At 51.0% G+C, this 20,012-nt stretch overlaps 2 protein-coding genes across 3 annotated transcripts; both read right to left on the reverse strand.

The window, feature by feature from the left end:
- Nucleotides 1–2: 2 nt before the first annotated feature.
- ARID3C (AT-rich interaction domain 3C) lies at nt 3–9,136 on the reverse strand. Its single transcript, XM_086683403.1, has 8 exons — nt 7,690–9,136; nt 6,449–6,835; nt 4,521–4,593; nt 2,483–2,666; nt 2,054–2,337; nt 1,305–1,487; nt 984–1,073; nt 3–523 (listed from the first exon to the last, which is right to left on the reverse strand). The coding sequence occupies exons 1-8, from the start codon at nt 8,044–8,046 to the stop codon at nt 423–425; spliced, it is 1,659 nt and encodes a 552-aa protein (XP_086539529.1). The 5' UTR covers nt 8,047–9,136; the 3' UTR covers nt 3–422.
- A 5,790-nt stretch (nt 9,137–14,926) lies between these two features.
- SIGMAR1 (sigma non-opioid intracellular receptor 1) lies at nt 14,927–17,985 on the reverse strand. Of its 2 annotated transcripts, XM_086683407.1 has the most exons (5): nt 17,843–17,985; nt 17,380–17,543; nt 17,035–17,235; nt 16,809–16,901; nt 14,927–15,991 (listed from the first exon to the last, which is right to left on the reverse strand). In XM_086683407.1, the coding sequence occupies exons 2-5, from the start codon at nt 17,528–17,530 to the stop codon at nt 15,765–15,767; spliced, it is 672 nt and encodes a 223-aa protein (XP_086539533.1). In that variant the 5' UTR covers nt 17,531–17,543; nt 17,843–17,985; the 3' UTR covers nt 14,927–15,764. The 2 variants fall into 2 exon arrangements, with proteins under 2 accessions (XP_086539533.1, XP_025791012.1); XM_025935227.2 differs by lacking the exon at nt 17,843–17,985 and having other exon boundaries at nt 17,380–17,658.
- Nucleotides 17,986–20,012: the final 2,027 nt, after the last annotated feature.

Genomic DNA, 20,012 nt, shown 5'->3' on the forward strand with positions numbered 1-20,012 from the left:
GAGAGGGAGGGACTGCAGCTTTATTATTCAGATGTGACCTGAGGGATATCTCCTTCACAACACCCCAACCTAACCCTTCACCTGGCTTCTGAGGAGAAGCAGGTCTGATTTGAAGAGGTGGGGTCCTAGAGATGACACTGACACAGGGAGGCACATGAGGAAATGATGGGGGTTAGGGAGGGCAGAACTCTTTGGTAGATGCTGCTGGAGTTGGCCAGGGAGGAGGTGCTCTCCCTTTACAATGAGGTAGATGTAACATCAAAAGAAAACTCTTTGGCTTCAAGTCCACAGGGCATGGATGGGTGGGGGTGGGGGTGTCATCTCCCAGGGCTGGGTCCTAGACTGGGTGCCCTAGAAGAATCAAGGTGAGGGGGGCCCCACTCAGCATTGGGGCTGGGACTCTTAATTCTGAGTGGGAGTTCTCAGGGTGAAGTGCTGGAAGGTGGCCCTGTAGGGAGTGGGGGTACAGGGTTGGTTGGGCCCTGGGAAGCTGGCACAGGCTGTCGGCGAGCAAAGAGGACACCTGATAAAGGGGTGAGGAGGTGGTGGAGAGAAAACACAGGCAGGAGGAGGTAGGCACAGAAACAGAAGAGGAAAACAAAAGTCAGTGTCCTGATTGTTACAACACCACACACATATCCCTGCCACAAACCAATGTGGACAAGCTCCTTAGGTCAGTTAGAGACTCCTATGGCAATATAGATACCCTCAAACAGGTAAACAAGAAATATTTACACTGATACATAGGTCCATGACAAGGCAGACATCCCATGGTATCCATGCCAGAGAGGTCATGCCTTAGACCCCATGCCATTGTAGACACCCTTTAACCCATGCCATTGTAGCAATCCCATGAACCCCACATTACCCATGCAAGTTTGGATATCCCTGAACCTCATGCTAGCTGAGAAAATCTAAAATCCCCATGCCAGAGCAAATACCCCTGACCTCATGCCAGTGTAGACAGCCTGCAGTACCCATACCAGTGTAGACCACCCCGTTGATCTCTAGGGCCATGTTGATACTGCTGATACCACTGCCTGCCAGATTGAGAGGCCCATCCAGCCGCTCTTCTGTCCAGGAGGGACAGGGGAGTCACATTTTGGAGAATCAGACTTGAGACTTTCAAGCTCCCCCCTCCATCCTTACAGACAGCCCCCATTCCACTTCAGCCCCACACCTATAATCACACAGTTGTCTATTGAGGGATTTATCTGTCCCACCTCCAACACCTATTAGGTGATGGGTCTGTCCTCCCTCAGTGTATAGGCCCGAAGCCCTCTCAGCAACAAGCCCCTGCTCACCCCTCAGGGGAACCTTGCCACGGGGCAGGAAACTAGGGGGAGCTCCAGGTCGAGGTGGGTCCATGTGCCCCATCAGCACAGCCCTCTTCTCTGGGGGCTCCTCTGGTGCCAACTTCTCCCTTGCAGGTCCCAAAGCCAGGCCCACAGGCAGTGCCAGTCGAGGGGTTGGAATTCTGCTTTCCTCTGGAAGAAAGGTCAGTCAACTCCCATGGCCCAACCAACTCTGCCTCTGCATTTGGTTCTCCCCCTAGGGCTGGGGTGAAGGGAAGTCACCCAAGCTCAAGCACCAAGTTCAATTTTCCCTCCCATCTAGAGTCTCAGCCTGAGGCTCTGAAGCTGGAGAGCCCAAAGGGCCAATATATACATGTCTAGGTTGGTCCAAGACAATTAGGGCCTCTCCTTGCGCTCAGTTATTAAATAATACAGACCACAGGAGGCAAAAACTACATGCCAATAGGAGCCCTAGGTGGACAGATGTGGAATGGAGTTCCTCTAGATAAAGGACCTTTTCCCGAGCTTCAGGCCCACACCGCAGTAACCCGTACCCCAGACCTTCTACGGTTTCACTGACCCTCAAACCTGAGGACCCCTAAACCTTGGCGTGCAGCAAACCTCAGTGCCCTGTCAGTCCTTACTACAGACTTCAATGCCTCTCAGACTTCAGACTCCCCACATTTTAGTGTTCTCTGTATCTCAGCGCACCCCCAGGTCTCACAGACACCCAAATCTCAGACCCTGTCCCCTCACACCTTTCTTAATGGGGCTCGGGCTCAGCTGCGCGCAGGCGTGAGCAGGCAGGCCGGAGGCGGAGCCCTGGGCAGGGCGTGGGCTGGGCGTGGGCGGGGCGGGGCCAGGAACGGAGACTTGGCCGGGAGTACCCCGAGGTGTAGGCCCAGCTAAGCCGTAGAGCGGGGCGGCGGTGTAAGCCTGACGACGGCCCTCGCGCCGGTTGCTGTCGATGGCTGCCTGGAGCTCCCCTGGGGAGCTGAGCGCCCGCGTCTCGCACTCGTACGGGTACAGGTACTTCATGTACCTAGGGGCGGACGGACGAGGCGGGGTAGATGGGAGGCTGGATCCCACTGATCAAGTCCCACAATGAAACACCCGCCCCTGGGCCCTCCACGTCCTGCAACCCCTTTCCCGCTCCTTGCCCCCTCCGCTCGCGCGCCTGGCCTCACTGGGTGCGTAGAGTGAAGGCTGCCGACGTGATGGTGGTGGGCAGGCTGAGGCCGCGCGTGACCTCCCGCCACACCTTGCGGTTGATGACTTCCACCAGGCCGCCTTTGGCTGTCACCAGGCGAAACAGCGCGTACAGGTCCAGCACCTGCTTCGCCATGATGGGCACGCGGTTCACTGGCGTCCCTGGTGAGAGGTAGGCAGAGAGTCAGAATACTAGGACTAAGAACCTGTCTGCGGACATCCTCAAGGACTGAAGGAGTCGGTTGCCTGGAGGCCAGGGTACAGGACGGGATCTCAGAGAAAAGGGAAGAGGGAGGGAGGGAGGGATAAGGGGGATTCCAGGCGGAGCCCACAGAGCTCCCAAGATCTGGCTTGTAGCAGGAAGGACAGGAAGCTAGATCAGGGGTCGGCAAACTTCTGTTAAGGTCCAGACGGTAAATATTACAGATTTTGAGGGCCAAACCTCCCCTTCAGAACTACTCCACTCTGCCATTGTAGCTTGAAAGCAGCTATGGAGGATATTTAAAGGAATGGGCCCGGCTGTGTTCCAATAAAAACTTTATTTACAGCCTCTGAAATTCGAATTTCACACGTTCTGAAATTTTATTCGTCTTTTAATTTTTTTCACTATTTAAAAATGTAAAAACCATGCTTATCTCTCAGGCGGCTAGATTTGGCCAGCCGGCTTTAGTTTGCCAACCCCTAGGGTAGACCGTAGTAAGGACTTCCTGACAGTGCTGAAGAGCTGAACTCCCCTAAGCAGCGGCCCCGGGGTGGCTGCCAGAGACTGGGGGATGGCGGAAGTGGCGGATGGGAGAAGCAGCAGCCCCCGCCTCGGCTCGCCAACTCCGGCTCGCCAACTCCGTAGCTCGCGCCGCCCCCGCCGGCCAGTCCTGACAAAGGGGCCTGTCTGCTCTGAGCGATGGGCCCCAGTTAATTCTTTACCGATCCCGTCCCCTTCCGCCGCCTCCTTTGGACCCGAACAATTAGCTGCGGCCTGATTAATGTAGGGAAATTATCGGTCCCACGGGACCTCCTCCCCCCCGCCCCCCCCCCCCGCACCCTCCCCCTCCCGCAGAGGGAGCAGAGGGAGGCAAGGACCAGAGGGAGGCAGAGCTCCCGTCCTGAGGGTGATGGAGGGAATGCTGGGATCTGCTCAGACCACTCTACCCCACTTTCCCCAGTGGAAGGAAGACCTCCCAGGGAGGGTCAGGGAGGAGACACTGGGGCCAGAATGACTGGGCCTCCCTGGGGACCAAAAAGACCTGGGACCCCACTGAGGGTCCCTGGTTAGAAAGGATCCCAAAAGGGGTGCTGGGCCTGTGGTGGGAGCTGAGGGACTTTGACCAGCAGCTGCACTAAGGGAGGGGGGTGCAGTGCAGCCAGTTAATTAGTGGCTTATCAGGCCAAGCTCCGAGTGAGTTAATTAGCTTTGTAGAGAGAGATAATGAGTCAGTCTTCGGACCCATGAATCTGGGGAGAAGCCTAAGTGATGGACTGCCGCCCACCCTGATCTCCTCCTGGACCCTTGCATTTTCTTCTATCTCTGAGATTCCTGGAAAGGAATTCCTCCTCCTCCACAACCCCAACTCACATGGCCCCCAGCCTACCCTTTAGAAGTCCTTCCTTCAGTCTAATCCCAGTCCTTTCTGCTGTAGAGCATATTGGATGTCCCCTGCCTGAAGCAAGGGGAAACTGAGGAGAGACAAGGCTGGACGAAGGGCCACTGAAAGAGGAACAAGGCATTCCCAACCCCCCAATCCTGGGAACCCCCCAGGCCAGCCCCCAACCATTTCCCCTCCCACCCTCCCAATTGATCCCACACTCATTAACCTGCCAGTGGGCTGGCCACTAATTAATTCCTGGGTGGAGGAGGGGGGCAGGGTCAGAGGTTAAAGACGCTATGGAGGGCCCAAAGGCTAGGTGTTGCCAAGCTCAGGCCTCTGCAGAGAGGAGCCAACCTGGGGACTAAACCCTGGGGTCTCCCTTCCTCAAAACTGGTAGGTGGGGGTCCTTCCCTTACATCATCCCACTCACCCCTCTTCTGCATGAAGCTAAACAGGTCATCCAGAAATTCCTTCCTCTTGGGGTCTGCATCAAGCTCGTACAGCTGGGGAAGGACTGAGGTCATTTTTCAGCTCCACTGACTTCCCCCCCTCCCCCTGGGACCCCAACTCAGGTTAAATCCTGAATAAGGGTTCTCAGCTAAAGGGGTGAGTAGGGTCTGAAATGTGGACTCCCTGGCATTAGACTCTCTCCCCCTGGGCGCAGGGAGGGGCACTTTTTCCTAACACACACAGAGACCGGAGATCCACTGGCCAGGGGTGCCCTGGGAAGCTCAAACCATCCCTCTGGGGAATAGTGGACTAAAGGTAGCTTAGGAGGCTTAGCCTGCCCTCCAGGGCATGCAAAGATCCCCAGGAAGGAAGTCAGGCTGGGACTGTGTTCTATACTGAGGAAGCTGACAGATGTCTCTGAGGTGCTTGCTCATTCACGCTTGTTTATTCTTGCAAGGGCTTCTTGCTTTTCACATCTCTGTGTGCCATGGCTGGGGATGAGGGACTGAGATGCCTCTAACCCATTGTTCAGGCAGAGTAGATGCTCGGAATCTCTTGGATTGACACCTGGGGCCCCTCAGCCCCACTTCTGGTCTGTTTCCAGGGGCAGTGACCTACCCACTACAGAAGCTGCCACAGAGGTAATGGCCCTACACTGCCCAGGACCTGCAGGGTCAGAACTTGAAAGACCCAGAGGTCATCCCAGTCACCTGGAGCCCCATCTCCAGTATCACCTCCCAAATACCACCCAGCAGAAACAAGCCCTGGAATAACTAACAGTCATTTACCCAGAATAACAGTCCCTGAGTAATACCAATAGGTAACACTCCATTCCCCACTAAGAACTCTCAGAATTAAAAACAAACAAACAAAAAAACAGAACCCAGAGATCCACTTTAGACCTATACTCCCCAGAAGAACTAAGCCCAAAGCCTTAGATGGATCCCCAAAAATAATACATATGCTCTCCCAAGTAATAATCCCCAGAATTATACCCAAAAGAAACAGTCACTAGAGCAACAGAGCACCGAGTAACACTCCAAGTTTTACATTAATGCCACAGAGTACTAGCCGCAAATTAACACTTTTGGGAAAAGTCCCCAAGACCAACATCCTCAGAGTAATATCACCAGAACAGCACACCTGGAGTCAGAGCCCTTTATAATACATTCATAGTGACAGCCTGAAGTAGTGCCTTAGAATAACATCCAGATGGGTTCCACAGAGAGGAAGAACCTCAAATTAAAGCTCTCAGAGTAAGATCTTGTCACTCCCATCTGTACAGGAGCCCTTTAGTCACACTGCGGCTATAGTGTGGCCATCACAGGCTAGGAACTGTCACCCATAGAACTCAGGCCAGGGAGAGGATTTGGATGGGGGCAATGTGACAGGGAAGGGATGAGGGTATCAGCTTGCAAAAGGAGTGGCAACCTCCATTCTGCTTCCAGAGACAGAAATATGCAGCCCAGGAAACCCCCACTGGTTGCTGGAATATGACCTTGTGACTTGATGTGTGAGAAGGTAGGGTAAGATGGTGCTGGCACTGGAATCCCCATTCCCCAGATCCCATTCCCTGAAAAAAATTCTTGAAGCTCCTACACCCCCCCCCCCCACTTTCCCTTCTAGCCTCACCAAAAGCCTCCAGTCTGTCATGCCTCCACATTTCTAGGCGTCTCCTACACCTTTCAGTGTGTGTCTATGCACTTCTTTCCATGTCTCTGGAGGTCTCTTTCTGCTTCCCTGTCACTATCTATCTTACAGTCCTCCCACTGTCTCTCTCCAGGTCTCCGTGTCTCTGTTTTTCCATCCTGCAGAGGGCAGTGGGGGTGGATGGGCTACGAATCACCTGGCTTTGCTTTTGCCCAGAGAGGAGGAAGGGGAGGGGGCCAGACATGTAGGGGGTCCTACCTGCTTGAACTGTTCCTCGTAGGTCCATTCATGGGGATGAGGTCCAGGGGGTTGACTTGAAGGTGAGCTGGGGCCCCGGGTCCCTGGACGGCTCTCCTCGGCTGCCTCCTCCTCTGCCCCGGCTTCCTCCCCTTCCTCATCCTCTTCCGCATCCTTCTCTTCTTCAGTCCCAACCTCCCCCAAGGCCCCTTCAGGGGCCTGCAGGGTCCGAGGGCCAGGCAAGGGAGGTAGTGGTGGTGGCAATGGGCGTTGAGGGGCCAATGGCCCCACCCCTTGGGCCAGTCGGGCTGCCTGCTGCCTCTGCAGGGCCTCCATTACAGCTTCCAGGCGCAGTCCCCCCGCTGGTGGGGGGGCTGGCACCAGGCGGGGCCCCGAGGAAAGGGCCGCCTGTGGGGGTGGGAATTATGAGTGTTGGGCCCTGCTGCCCCCACAACCCCCAGCACAAGAGGAGGTGGTTACTGATTCAAGGAAGTGCAGGGGGCCATAGGAAAAAAGGCAAAAAGATAGATTTCCCAGACATTGACAGAAACAGAGGTAGAAACAACAGGAGAGACAAGAGACCAGACCCAAAGAAACAGAAATGGATATTGACAGAGGACAGGTAAAGACTGAGCAGATCAGAGAGGGTGACAAGGACCAAGAAACAGAGAGGACAGGAGAGGAGAGAGAGAGAGTGAGCAAGCGAGATCAGAAAGAGAGACAATGACAGGAGAGATACGGAAAGAGAAATGGAGATGGGACAGAGAGACAATGAGAGACAGGTGGGGACAGACAGAGATAATCAGGCAGAGATAAGAACAGAGAGACAGAGGTGGGGAGAGATGAGATTGATAGAGATATTGGGTAGATAGGGAAGGTAAGAGACAGAGAGAGGAGTAAGAGATAAATATCAAGACCTGAGTGACAGGTAGTCCAGAGAGAGAGACAGGGACAGAGATGGAGAGAGACAAACAGTGAGACAGTGGTTGAGAGAGAAAGGGAAAGACCGACGCAGCAGGAGACAGAGACTGAAGAGAGAAGAGAGATTAGAAAGAAACAAGGCGAGACAGCAAATAGAGGGAGTCAGAGACTGAGGCAGGGAAAAACAGACGGAGAGACGGGGCAGAGAACGCAGAGGGCTAGCACTGAGGGGCCGCGAGGACAGAGGGTGGCGGGGGGCAGAGCCCCGGACCGGGCGGGCTGAGGACCGCTGGGTCTCGACGCCCGCTCTCTGGCTCCCCACGGCCCGCGGCCGCACTCACCAGCCTGGCGCGCCCCGGTGCCCCCGGCGTCTCCACGGCGTTCCCTCTGCTCTGCCCGCCTCTCGGGCAGCCCCTACCTCGGCTCTGCTCCCTGCGCGGGGTCCCCAGCCGTGCGCTCCCGCAGTGGTGCGCTCTTCTGGCCGCGGTGCGCTCACGCGCCGCTCTGCTGGCGGCGGCCGCGGGGGCGGGACCGGAGAGGGGCAGGGCGGGCGGGGGCGCGGGGGGAGAGGCCCCCCGGGGCTCTGCCGCTCCCAGCCCCCCAACAGGTGTTCCCCCTCCACACTGCCAGAACGGGAGGAGGGGGCGCTGGAGAGCTGCCAGGAATCGTTCGAAGGAGAGTGAGGAGTCTAACACCATTGGACTCTGGACCAGGGCCCCGCCACACCCACAAGTCGTGCCCCCCACATCCACACTCAGTGCCTGGCATTCACACACGAACAGCCGTGTTCACACACCAACACATACTGTCACAAGTTCGGGCACACAGCTGCCCTGTCTCACATACTTGGTAACATAGACACTACAGCGCCAATGGCCTGGGCAGGTTGTGATCATGAAAGGGGAATCACTCTGCAAGATACTGAGATGAATATGGAGGGTCTGCACAGAGCAAATGCTTCTCCCCCTGCCCTGCACAAGTGCTGTCCCCAACCGCAGGGAGGTTGCAGTTTGTGCAATACGTGCCCATGGTGGTGGACTCCCATGTCTGCACTCTGGCACTCAGAGGTCTCTGAACTGAGTCCACATCCATGGCAGGGTACACACATACCACATGCAGATACATAGTCACACTTTTTTCTTTTTAATCTCTTGTGACCTTCTATTATGGAAATTTTCAAACATATACACAAGAATGGTGAATAGTATTATGAACCTCTGGTACTCATACCACATTTCAACAGTGATTCGAATTTTGCACATCCTCAACCCTGTGTGTGTGACTCCAGTCTTTATCTCTAGACCCCTCAGCCAACTACTCCAGGTCCACCCTAACTCTAGTTATCCCCCAGATGCATATTTCTTATTTCTTATTTTCTTTTGCCACTGTCCTGAGTAGCAGGCCACAATTTCTTCTCTCAGCAGCCTGGACCCCATTCCTCATAGGAACCCTCATACATTCCTCAGTTGCTTCCTGTGCCCAAGGGGGTGGACCTACCAAATGAATGAACAAAACAACCCGTATCTGTCGGGGTGACACCTGGCATGAGTATGAAACTCGGCTATATCACACCCAGTACCAGGGGCCATCTCCTGACCTCATACTTAGTGAGGTGCACTGTTCCCAGGGCCAAGATTCCTCTAGGAGGCAGAAATTCAGGTGTGACTTTTGCCTACTTTCTCCTCCCCCAGTCAGTCCCCTCCTCTCAGACCCAGCTTGCCCCGGCCTGGACCACTAGCTCTTCTCACCAGATTCTTGTGGTAGGTGACACCCCTCTGCTTTTTTTTTTTTTTTTTTTTTTTTTTAATTTTTTTTTTTTCAACGTTTATTTATTTTTGGGACAGAGAGAGACAGAGCATGAACGGGGGAGGGGCAGAGAGAGAGGGAGACACAGAATCAATCGGAAACAGGCTCCAGGCTCTGAGCCATCAGCCCAGAGCCTGACGCGGGGCTCGAACTCACGGACCGCGAGATCGTGACCTGGCTGAAGTCGGACGCTTAACCGACTGCGCCACCCAGGCGCCCCTGCTCTTTTTTTTTTTAAGTTAAAAAAATTTTTTTTTGTTTTAAGTTTATTTTTATTCATTTTGAGAGGAAGAGAGCGAGAGAGCAGGGGAGGGGCAGAGAGAGGGGAGAGAAAGAATCCCAAGCAGGCTCTGCACTGTCAGCGCAGAGCCCAACTTGAGGCTCTATCCCACAAACCTTGAGATCATGACCTGAGCCAAAATCAAGGGTCAGACGCTAAACCAACTGAGCCACCCAGGAGCCCCACCCCTCTGCGTTCCTTGTCTCTATCCTCCACACTTGTCCCTGACCCACATTCCACTGTGGCACTAAGTCCTTGTTCTCTTTGGCCCACCTCTGGCCATACTGAAGCTCAGTACTGCTCATAACTTTGGCTCACTCCAGTGTTCTGCTCAGATTTCAGACCTGACAGCAAGTCAGACCCCAATCCCCCAAGAAGCCTTGGTCATCCAACTGTCCTCAGTACTGATGCTCCCTCTCCAGTGGCTTTGGGTGGTGTGAATACTCCTGGAAAGCATCAAGCCCCTTCCTCTGGGCCTAGAGGGGAGAATCTGAATACGCCATGGTAAACATGCCCTAGGGGCTCCTGGCAGAGGGTAGAGCTCTGCAGAACTCATATGGCCAGCTTGCTCCCCATACACCCATTTCCCTTTCAGTGCTCAGAGAACAGGAGGTGCCTGGAGAGAGATAGATGGTAAGATTCTTCTTGGAAAGGTAGGAACTGGCTTGGAGAAATTCTAGTTCTGGGAGTTTTGGAGATTGCTTCACAAGGGGCAGAGGAGGAGAGGGGTAAGGGACTGAGCAGCTTCACCCAAAGAAAGGAATCAATCATTAATCAAGCATAGTAAACCTATCTTGGGGGTCCAGACCAGGAGGGTTACAACTGGGAAGGGTTGAGGGGAAGCAAGAAGCTTGACTGGGACCTGGTTTATCTCTCTCTTCATCTGTGAAGAAGGGATGTCTCTCATACCCTCACTTAGCTCCCATCTGATTCTATACCTCACAGAGACAAAGACAGATCTAGATCTCCATTGATCCAACATATATTTACCAAGCAGCTACTTTGTGCAAGACATTGTTGGAAATAGGAGTAAATAAAACAAAGTCTTTATTATAATGGTATAATTCCAGTGGGGAAATACATAATGTATCAGATGGTGATAATTAAAATGGGGAAAAATAAATCTGGGTTGAGGGGAATAGAAAGAGATGGATGGATGTTATGTATTCATAGTAAAATACACTCAAACTTAATAAGCTTAAAACAACATTTATTTTCTCACAATTCTGTGGATCAGGAATTTGATAGTGGCTTAGTTGGATGGTTCTGGCTCACTGCCTCTCATGAGGTTGTAGTATAAATGTTGGCTGTAGCTACAGTCACATGAAGGCTTGACTGGGACTGGAGGATCCACTTCCAAGATGACTCACTCACATGGCTGTTGGTAGGAGGCTGTTCTCCCCAGGTGGACCTCTCCATAGGAAAGGATCTCCTGCCTGAGGGTCCTCCCTACATGGCAGTTGGTTTCTCCCAGAGAGAGTGACCCAAGAGAGACCAAAGGAGGCAGCAATGCTTTTTTGGTCTAGTCTTAGAAATTACATAGTCACTTCTGCCATGTATTTGTTAAAATTACATGAATATCCAACCCACATTCAAGGGGAAGGGAATTAGTCTTCACTTCTTAAGGGAGATATATACTTTTTTTTAATTTTAAAAAATGTTTTTTTATTTATTTATTTAGAGAGAGAGCAAGTGAGGGGAGAGGCAGAGACAGAGGGAGAGAGGGAATCCCAAGTGGGCTCTGCGCTGTTAGGTCACGAGATCATGACCTGAGCCCTTATCAAGAGCTGGACACTTAACTGACTGGGCCACCCAAGCATCCCAAGGATTATCAAAAATTTTATGGAGTTATTTTAAAACCACCACAGAAGGAGGGGGTGTGGCTGGCTGGTTCAGTTGGTAGAGCATGTGACTCTTGATCTCAGGGTTGTGAATTTGATCCCCACATTGGGCATGGAACCTACCTAAACACACACACACACACACACACACACACAGAGAGAGAGAGAGAGAGAGAGAGAGAGAGAGGGAGGGAGGGAGGGAGGGAGGCTGCTATTACAGAAATGTTAGGGGAAGAAGCAAGAATTGAAGGAGGGGAGGAAGAGAGCCATAGGAATACCTAGGGAAGAGCTCTGCAGCCAGAATAGCAGGTACGAACATCCTGGAATGGAAGTTTGCTTGATGTGTCAGAAGGAAAGCAAGGAAGCCACTGAGCTAAATTGGGGTAGCTGGGGTAAATGGTTGGATGTTTGGTCCATAGGTAACAAGGGCCTTGGGAGTAGGTTCCTGGAGGCAGTGAAAGGACTAAATGAGATGGAAACCATTGAAAACGTCTGAGCAAAGGAAACAAAACAAAACAAAACAACAAAGAAATGTCTGAGCAGAAAGTAGAAGTCTTGACTCTGGCTACTGTGTAGAGAATCCTCCACACAGGATATAAGCATGAAGATCATTTAGGAGGCTATTGCAGTAATCCAGGCAAGTGATGATGGCTTGGACCAGGTGGTAGCAATGGAAGTGTTAAGACATAGGTAGATTCTGGATATGTTTTTAAGATAAAACTGACAGGATCTGTTGATGGCTTGGATTCTCATTCTCATTCTTTCGATGTGAGAATGAAAGATATCCAAGATGGGGAGCCTGGCTTGTGTACTTTTACTTAAAAATAAAATCTCAAAAAAAGAAAGGTATCTATGATGACTCCAAGGTTTTTGGCAGCTGAGTAAATGTAGGTACCTTTAACTCAGACAGTAAAGACTGTAAGATGTGTTGGTTTGGGAGAGAAATCAGTTTGCGTGGCCATTTTAAGTTTGAGATGCCAATTAGACAGGGGAGAGGGAGGCAGTCAGATATCTGAATCTGGTGCTGAAAGGTTTAGGCTAAGATAAAAAACTAGGAGTCAAGGGGTGCCTGGGTGGCTCAGTCGGTTGAGTGTCCGACTTTGGCTCAGGTCATGATCTCAGTTTGTGAGTTTGAGCCCCACATCGGGCCCTGTACTGACAGCTCAGAGCCTGAAGCCTGCTTCAGATTCTGTGTCTCCCTTTCTTTCTGCCCCTCCCCTGCTCGCTGTCTGTCTCTCTCTCTCAAAATAAATAAACATTAAAAAGCTAAAAAAAACCCAAACAAACTAGGATTCAAGATGTACAGATGGTCCTTGAGGTCCATCCATGTTGTTGTAAGTGGTAGGGTTTCCTTTTTTATGGTTGCATGATATCCCAGCACATGTATGTATGTACTTTTTTTTTTTAATCCATTCATCCTTGTGGACATTATGCTAAGTGAAGCAAGTCAAGATGAAGACAAAATACTGTATGTTCTCACTTATATGTGAAATCTAAAAAAACCCCAAACTCATAGAAATAGAGAACAGATTAAGAGTTGCCAGAGGCAGGGGGTATGGGCAGGTAGAGGTGGAATGGAGGAATGAGAAAGGTGGCCAAGGGGCATAAACTTCCAGTTATAAATAAGTCCTGGGGATGTAATGTGAAGCTTAGTGCTCTTATACTATATTAGTAGTATATTAGTACATTAAATACTATATTGTAGGGGCGCCTGGGTGGCGCAGTCGGTTAAGCGTCCGATTTCAGCCAGGTCACGATCTCGCGGTCCGTGAGTTCGAGCCCCGCGTCGGGCTCTGGGCTGATGGCTCGGAGCCTGGAGCCTGTTTCCGATTCTGTGTCTCCCTCTCTCTCTGCCCCTCCCCCGTTCATGCTCTGTTTCTCTCTGTCCCACAAATAAATAAACGTTGAAAAAAAAAAATTAAAAATAAATAAATAAATAAATACTATATTGTACTTTGGAAAGTTGTTAAGAGAGATCTTTAAAGTTCTCATCTCAAGAAAAAAAGAATCTGTAACTATGTGAGGTGATGGATGTTAACTTATTGTGGTAATCATTTCACCATACATAGATCAAATCATTATATTGTACACCTTTAAGTAATTTATGTTATACTAACTATATTTCAATAAAACTTTTTTATTATTGAGGGACAGAGAAAGACAGAGCATGAGCAGGGGAGGGGCAGAAAAATAGGGAGACTCAGAATCCAAGCTCCAGGCTGACAGTAGAGAGCCGGATGTGAGGCTCGAACCCATGAACTGTTGAGATCATGACCCGAGCTGAAGTCAGATGCTAACCAACTGAGCCACCCAGGTACCCCTCAATAAAACTATTTTCAAAAAAGGCACATAGATGGTATTTAAAGTCATGAATGGTTAAGAACTCCTGGGAAGGGTATAGACAGAGAAGTTTGAGAATTAAATCTTGGGAAGTCAAAGGCTGGAGATAAGAAAGATCAAGCAAAGGAGGGAATTTTAGGAAGAGTAGTGTCCTAGAAGCCAAGAGTGTTTTAAGAGTGTTTCAAATGAAAGTTAAGAAATAGCCACTGGACCTAGTAGCTGAGACAGGGAGGAGCCTGAAAGCAGAGTCTTATGCGGAAGGGAAGGGGGAGATTATAAGGGAAGCTTCCAGGGCATTTCTGATAGATGTGGGCTCTGAGCATAGAGGGAGAACTGGGTTACAGGGTGGGAGAAATCCTTGGAGGTTTGGCTTTGCATTGTTGTCAATGAGGCCTCGGCCAAATTCTGTCATGGCCAACATGATGGTGCGAATGGGGTGTTGGAATGGTCATCTTGCCTGGGCCTCACATTCACTCAGAGTAAGAAATTTATAAACTTAAAAACAATTTTTTTTAACGTTTATTTATTTTCGAGACAATGCAAGAGACAGTGCAAGCAACGGAGGGGCAGACAGAGGGAAACACAGAATCCGAAGCAGAATCTAGGTTCTGGGCGATCAGCCCAGAGCCTGATGTGGGGCTCGAACTCACGAACTGTGAGATCGTGACCTGAGCTGAAGTCAGACACTCAACCCTCAACTGACTGAGCCACTCAGGCACCCCAGAAATTTATAAACTTTTGATGTTGTTTCCAAATGGCCGTACATGTAGTCTTCTGTATTTCGTTCACTAGAAATTTGAGTTTTTAGAATCTACAATTTTTATAACCATGTTCCTTCCACTTTTGATATATCAGGAGGCCTAAGAAGTGAGAGTGGCCTGGATCTTACTCAACCTCAGAGAAGGTGAGGTAGGTGAGGTGTCAAGGTGCAAAATTTAAGAAGGCAAATGCAGAGTCCCTGGGACAAGTGTACCTTACACACCTCTTTTGCCTCACCCACCTCAGACACCACCAGGGGGTATGTCTGCTCTCTACCCCTGGGGGCCTCTACAAGTCAGGTGTCCTGGAGAAGTTAAGACTTTCTACTCCGGGTGGGGGTGGACAGGATATACTGGAAGGACAAAAATGATTATCGTGCCTCCATTAGCCCAAAAGTGGGTATACACTGCCACCCCGTGGCCACCCAGGATCGGACTCCAGGACTATTTTCAGAATGGCACCAGCAGAAGGCAAGACCAAGACACACACCATCTTACCCACCCCTGCATTTCAAGTTAGCAGGTTTTCCTGCTGTTCAGACACACAAAGAAATGACTGTTCAACAAGTCTTTATTAACAGAGACAGGTGGACAGACATCAAGGGCAGTATATGGAAGCTGTGATGAGGGTGTATGTGTGCAGAAAAGGCCTTTGTAGGCCAGGGATGGCCCCCTGGACCTAGGCTAACTTCTCTAGGTCCTCTGCCCAGCAGTGGGCCCTGAGCTGAGGCCAGCCTCCCCCAATCACACTCCTAAGGGACGAATGGGGGAAAGGCATGGGGTCTTTCAGGATAGAAGGACCCTGACCTCAGCATTCTCCATTCTTACGGTTCTCCCAGCTGACTTAGTTGCTAAGAGTGGGGACAGGCCATGAGAGCACTTGCATAGTAAGGGGAACAGAATGAGGTAAGGCATATGGTGAGGATGGGGAGATGAGGGGGGCCTCCACAGGCAACCCTTCATCTCCCTCCCACCTCAGCTGCTGTTGGGTTGAAGGGTCAGGCCCAGACAGAGTGTAATACCTACACCCATCACCAACTCCAGAGCCTTGACTGGTGGCAGGAAAGCTCTGGAAAAGGCTTGAGTTAGTGATTCAAGCTTGTGGTATGTCTGAATATGACTGGCCCCCTTGGTACATGTGGGGTTCCCTCTCTGGATGGTTGTGAACGTATGATGCTGCCGTACACATGGGATTGTATCTGCGTGTATGTCCCATATGTTCCCACGAGTCTCTGTATTTGGTTACATAAGCATGTGTGTCCCTGCTCGTACATCAGGAACTTAGTAGTTGCATGTTGTGTCCCTGTCTTTTCACATGGGCTCCAGAAAGTGGATGTATGCAGGCCTGCCTGCTCCTGTCCATCCACAGGTCCTCGTTCAGGCCTGGCTGGTCAGGGGTCCTGGCCAAAGAGATAGGTGGTGAGCTCAAGCCGGAGGCCCCGGGCATAGGCGCGAAGAGTATAGAAGAGCGTGAGGAAGTCCTGGGTGCTGAAGATTGTGTCAGCCAGCGCGAAGGCCAAGGTAGATGGGATGACACCCCGACCATACTCCACCATCCATGTATTTGGCCCCCATTCCACAGCTGTTGCCTCACCAGGCCCGTGGACCACGGTCTCCCCTAGAGGACAGGGAGCACCCACATAAGGAGCCTAGCCCTTCCATTGCTGCCACCTCCCTAGCCCGTGGGCTGTCTAGGGGCAAGAAACAGAGCAGGAGCATCAGGAAAGGAAAAAGCCTTACCTCACTGGCCTGGTCGCCCATCTGGAAGAGTAAGAAGCCAAGATGGCCACTCCTAAGTTTTCCTCTGTGGCATCACCTGGCTCATGTCCTCTTTGGGGGTAAGCCAAGGAGGGCCACCTCACATGGCCAGGGGCCACTGTATGGGAGTCCTGGAAGTCTGCATTCCCAAGCCTCACTCATGTCAGGCAGAAATTTAGCTAAACTTGGGCTGGGCCTGTTAGATAGGGAGGGGTGGTTATAAGACTTGTGTGGCTGTCTGAGAAATGTTCAATTATAATGCCTGTCATGCCTGTAACTTATCAATCTGAAACTTATGTGGAAATCCATAGCTCTACTTTTTATGTAAAAAAATGTTTCACTATAGAAAAAATGAAGACAACTGTCTGTCTTGTCTTTGGGGGTATGACAGCATATCTGATTACCCAACTGTCTCTCCAACAACTGCTGGAATATTGGATGAATCAAAACAGTGTCTTGGTATATAAAAATCGGACGTGGTTAACAGGAAATGGTTAAGTTTTGTTTCCTTTTGACAGAAGAAGTCCTTGGACAGGGGCCCTTGGACCTGCTTCAACCAATAATGACCTGTGGCTTATCTGAGGGGTAAGGGAACCGAGGGGAGAGCCCCCAACATACCCCCTTTCCATGCCATGACCCTCCTCCAATTATGGGCACCCCAGAATGAAGGGACCCACCTGGGTAGAAGACCTCACTTTTGGTAGTGCCCTCTCTCCACTGGTGGAAGGTGCCAGAGATGATGGTGTCGGAAATCTCAGCCCAGTAGCGCCCTGAGGGACAATCAGATGGACACCGAATATCAGGGTATCAGCACCAATATATGTCTTGGCCAAACATCAGAAAGGAGGGCATGGACCCTTGTACAGCCCCAGCCTCCCAGTTCGGCCCGCTGCCAGCACTGACCCGAGTGGCCGCCCGAGCCCAGGGCGGTGCCGAAGAGCAGCACGTACTCGGACAGCGAGGCGTGCAGAAGGCACATGGCGCCCATCCAGCCGCCCGCGTTCACAAACACCCACTGCAGCTCCTCGTCGGGCAGCACGTGGCCTGGGTGCAGCCGCCGTAATTCCACGATCAGCCGAGAGAACGCCAGCTCGTGGTCCAACCCTGGCGGAGGCAGAGGAACAACTGAATCTAAGCTAGAATCACTCGGAACTCGGGAAAGACGTCTCTGAAACTCCCAACTAAGCTCGGGCCTCCCCAGACCCCTGCCCTCCACCCGTTCGCTCCCCCGGTGACCCGTCGGCTCACCCGCATACTGCCGGGCCAGCTGCGCGATCTCTTCGTGCTGGAAGACGAAGCTTTGCGTGCCCAGCCAGAGCCAGACCACCTGGGCCAGCACAGCAGCGGCAGCCAGGAGCAGCGCGGCCCACACCCACCGCCGGCCCACGGCCCACTGCATCCCGGCAGGCGTCCTAGCAGGTAGAAGTGAAGGAACAAACCCGGGCCTGGAGCTGTGACTTTTACAGCCTCAAAACCTGCGGCGCGCAGTTCACAACCGTACCCCCGCCACAGTCGTGGTACGGCTCGCCCTGGCCAATGAGAACAGTCCGAGCACCCGGGCACCACCCCTTGGGTTGAACCATTTCCTCGCGGGGAGTGTGGATCGCCGAGGAGTGGGGAGGAGCTGCGCGCGTGACGCGATGGGACGGGGCTAAACCCTCCTAGCTGTCAGTGTTAGGGCCTAAGAGCAAGGTCTTTCCGAGTTCCTTACCGCGTGTGGGTGGTGGTCGGGGTAGGTGGCTGTGACAAGCAGAGTGGATTGGCCCCCTTCTCAAATTTGCAGCAGGCGATCGACTTGTGATTGTGATCTTTGCTAGCACAAAAAGTGGGAGGAGGCGCTTCTACCTACGAAAAGTACGGAAGGCTTTCTGGAGGCGGTGACGCCTCTAAATGGTGTTTAGAAAAATGGGGAGGGGCATTCAGCGAATGAGACGTACTCTAAGAACAAAAGCACTATGAAGAGATAGCAAGGAGTCTTTTGGGGCCTTTTGGGGCCTACGATTCATTCTTTGTTTTGGAGCACGAAATGTGAGAGGAGAGCATTGTACACCAACAGGGTTATGGGGAGGGAATGATAAAGGAAGAGAAGCAAAAGAGAAAAGCGGCAGCAGGGTGCAGTGAATAAGAAAGAAACGCTGCTGGGGCGCCTGGGTGGCGCAGTCGGTTAAGCGTCCGACTTCAGCCAGGTCACGATCTCGCGGTCCGTGAGTTCGAGCCCCGCGTCGGGCTCTGGGCTGATGGCTCAGAGCCTGGAGCTTGTTTCCGATTCTGTGTCTCCCTCTCTCTCTGCCCCTCCCCCGTTCATGCTCTGTCTCTCTCTGTCCCAAAAATAAATAAACGTTGAAAAAAAAAAAAAAAAAAGAAAGAAAGAAACGCTGGAACTGGATTGGTTGTTAAAAGACTGGCTCCTGCCAACCTACCAGTTGTGTGTTTCTTGGGTAAGCTACTTAAGCCCTGTGACTCGGTTTTCTCATCTGGAAAGTGGGATGAATAAAAGTGTCTACCTCATAGTACATACTTTAATTGTGATGAAGGTTAAATGAGTTAATATTTATAAAGCAATTAGTGCCTGGCAAGTGGTGTCATATGTGTTAGTTACATAAATAAAACACAAAGGAGAAAAGAACTAGAAGGACACAGCATCACAAATGATAGTGATGGAATGAAGGGTCAACACAGTCAAATGTAATTAAGAGGTCTGATAAAATATGGGAAATGGTCATTAGGTTTCTCAGTAAGGGCATGCAGCAGAGATGATGCTATACAAATCTATTTCTTTTTGCTCTTGGGCAGCCATATTACATTCCACAGTATACTCGGTAGCAGATGAAGCCATATGATTGTGTTCTGGCCAATGAAGTATAGGCAGGAATGAGGTATGCCACATCCAGGTCTGGCTCCCAACATCCTCTGAAATTCTTTACATTCTTACTCTTCCCCCATCTAATATCTTACTAATAGGGAATTAAGTAGTGGAGAATTCTGAATGCTGCTTCGCCTCTCCCCCCACAATACACTTGCTAAGCCACTGAGTTTGCGGGGGAAGGGTGTTGTTTGCTACAGTAACTAAGTTTACTTAACCTATTACAGGCTGCTAGACGTGTAGGTAAGAGTAGAGGCTGGGAAGCTGGACTATTTTCTGAGAAACTTGGCCAAGAAGGGAAAGATAAAGAAGGGATTATCTAGAGGGGAATGCATGGTGGAGGGAACATGTTTTTGTATTGGCTCTGGCTTCTGTGATGCTTCTGAGCTGACCATCCTCTTAAGAACCTTGAGACTGAGGGGCTAACCTCAAAATCTGGTCTCTGCACCCCTGTTCCAGGCAAAGCCCTCTGGGACTGTCTAGGCCTGTGGCTTCCTTGGTCTTTCACAAGGATAGCACACAATGCTTTAAAAAAAATGGTCACAGCCATATTCTCCAGATGTTGTTAAGAAACAAAATTCAACCGAGGGGCACCTGGGTGGCTCAGGCGGTTGAGCATCTGACTTCAGCTCAGGTCATGATCTCACAGTTTGTGAGTTTGAGTCCTGCATCCAGCCCTGTGCTGACAGCTCAGAGCCTAGAGTCTGCTTCGGATTCTGTGTCTCCCACTCTCTCTGCCCCTTCCCTGCTTGCATTCTGTCTCTCTCAAAAATAAATAAACATTAAAAATTAAAAAATAAAATAAAATTCAACCAAGTAAATTTGAAGATATAATTGGCCTTATTAAACAATTCATGAATCAGGCAGCACCCCATCTAGCAAGTAGAAAGGACCTCCAAGCAAGAGATACACAAAATGTAAGATTTTTATAGGAAGAAATCTGGAAAAAAAAGTTTTTAGCAAAAGAAAAGGACAGTTCCAGGCAAGTTTCTTTTCTGTTAGGGGGAAGAGCAGGGGA

This window comes from Puma concolor, chromosome D4, assembly GCF_028749965.1.
Source record: "Puma concolor isolate L17-30 chromosome D4, mPumCon1.1.hap2, whole genome shotgun sequence".
NCBI lineage: Eukaryota > Metazoa > Chordata > Mammalia > Carnivora > Felidae > Puma > Puma concolor.

What these genes read in the sequence shown, in the direction of transcription:
- ARID3C (XM_086683403.1), bottom strand. Translation starts at nt 8,046, where the DNA reads ATGGTGTTAGACTCCTCACTCTCCTTCGAACGATTCCTGGCAGCTCTC. An exon ending in ACGAGGAACAGTTCAAGCAG is followed by an intron (nt 4,594 to 6,448) that starts GTAGGACCCCCT and finishes GTCCTTCCCCAG; the next exon opens with CTGTACGAGCTTGATGCAGA. An exon ending in TAGCTTCATGCAGAAGAGGG is followed by an intron (nt 2,667 to 4,520) that starts GTGAGTGGGATG and finishes ACCTCTCACCAG; the next exon opens with GGACGCCAGTGAACCGCGTG.
- SIGMAR1 (XM_086683407.1), bottom strand. Translation starts at nt 17,530, where the DNA reads ATGCAGTGGGCCGTGGGCCGGCGGTGGGTGTGGGCCGCGCTGCTCCTG. An exon ending in GCTGGCCCGGCAGTATGCGG is followed by an intron (nt 17,236 to 17,379) that starts GTGAGCCGACGG and finishes TGCCTCCGCCAG; the next exon opens with GGTTGGACCACGAGCTGGCG. An exon ending in GGGCTCGGGCGGCCACTCGG is followed by an intron (nt 16,902 to 17,034) that starts GTCAGTGCTGGC and finishes ATTGTCCCTCAG; the next exon opens with GGCGCTACTGGGCTGAGATT.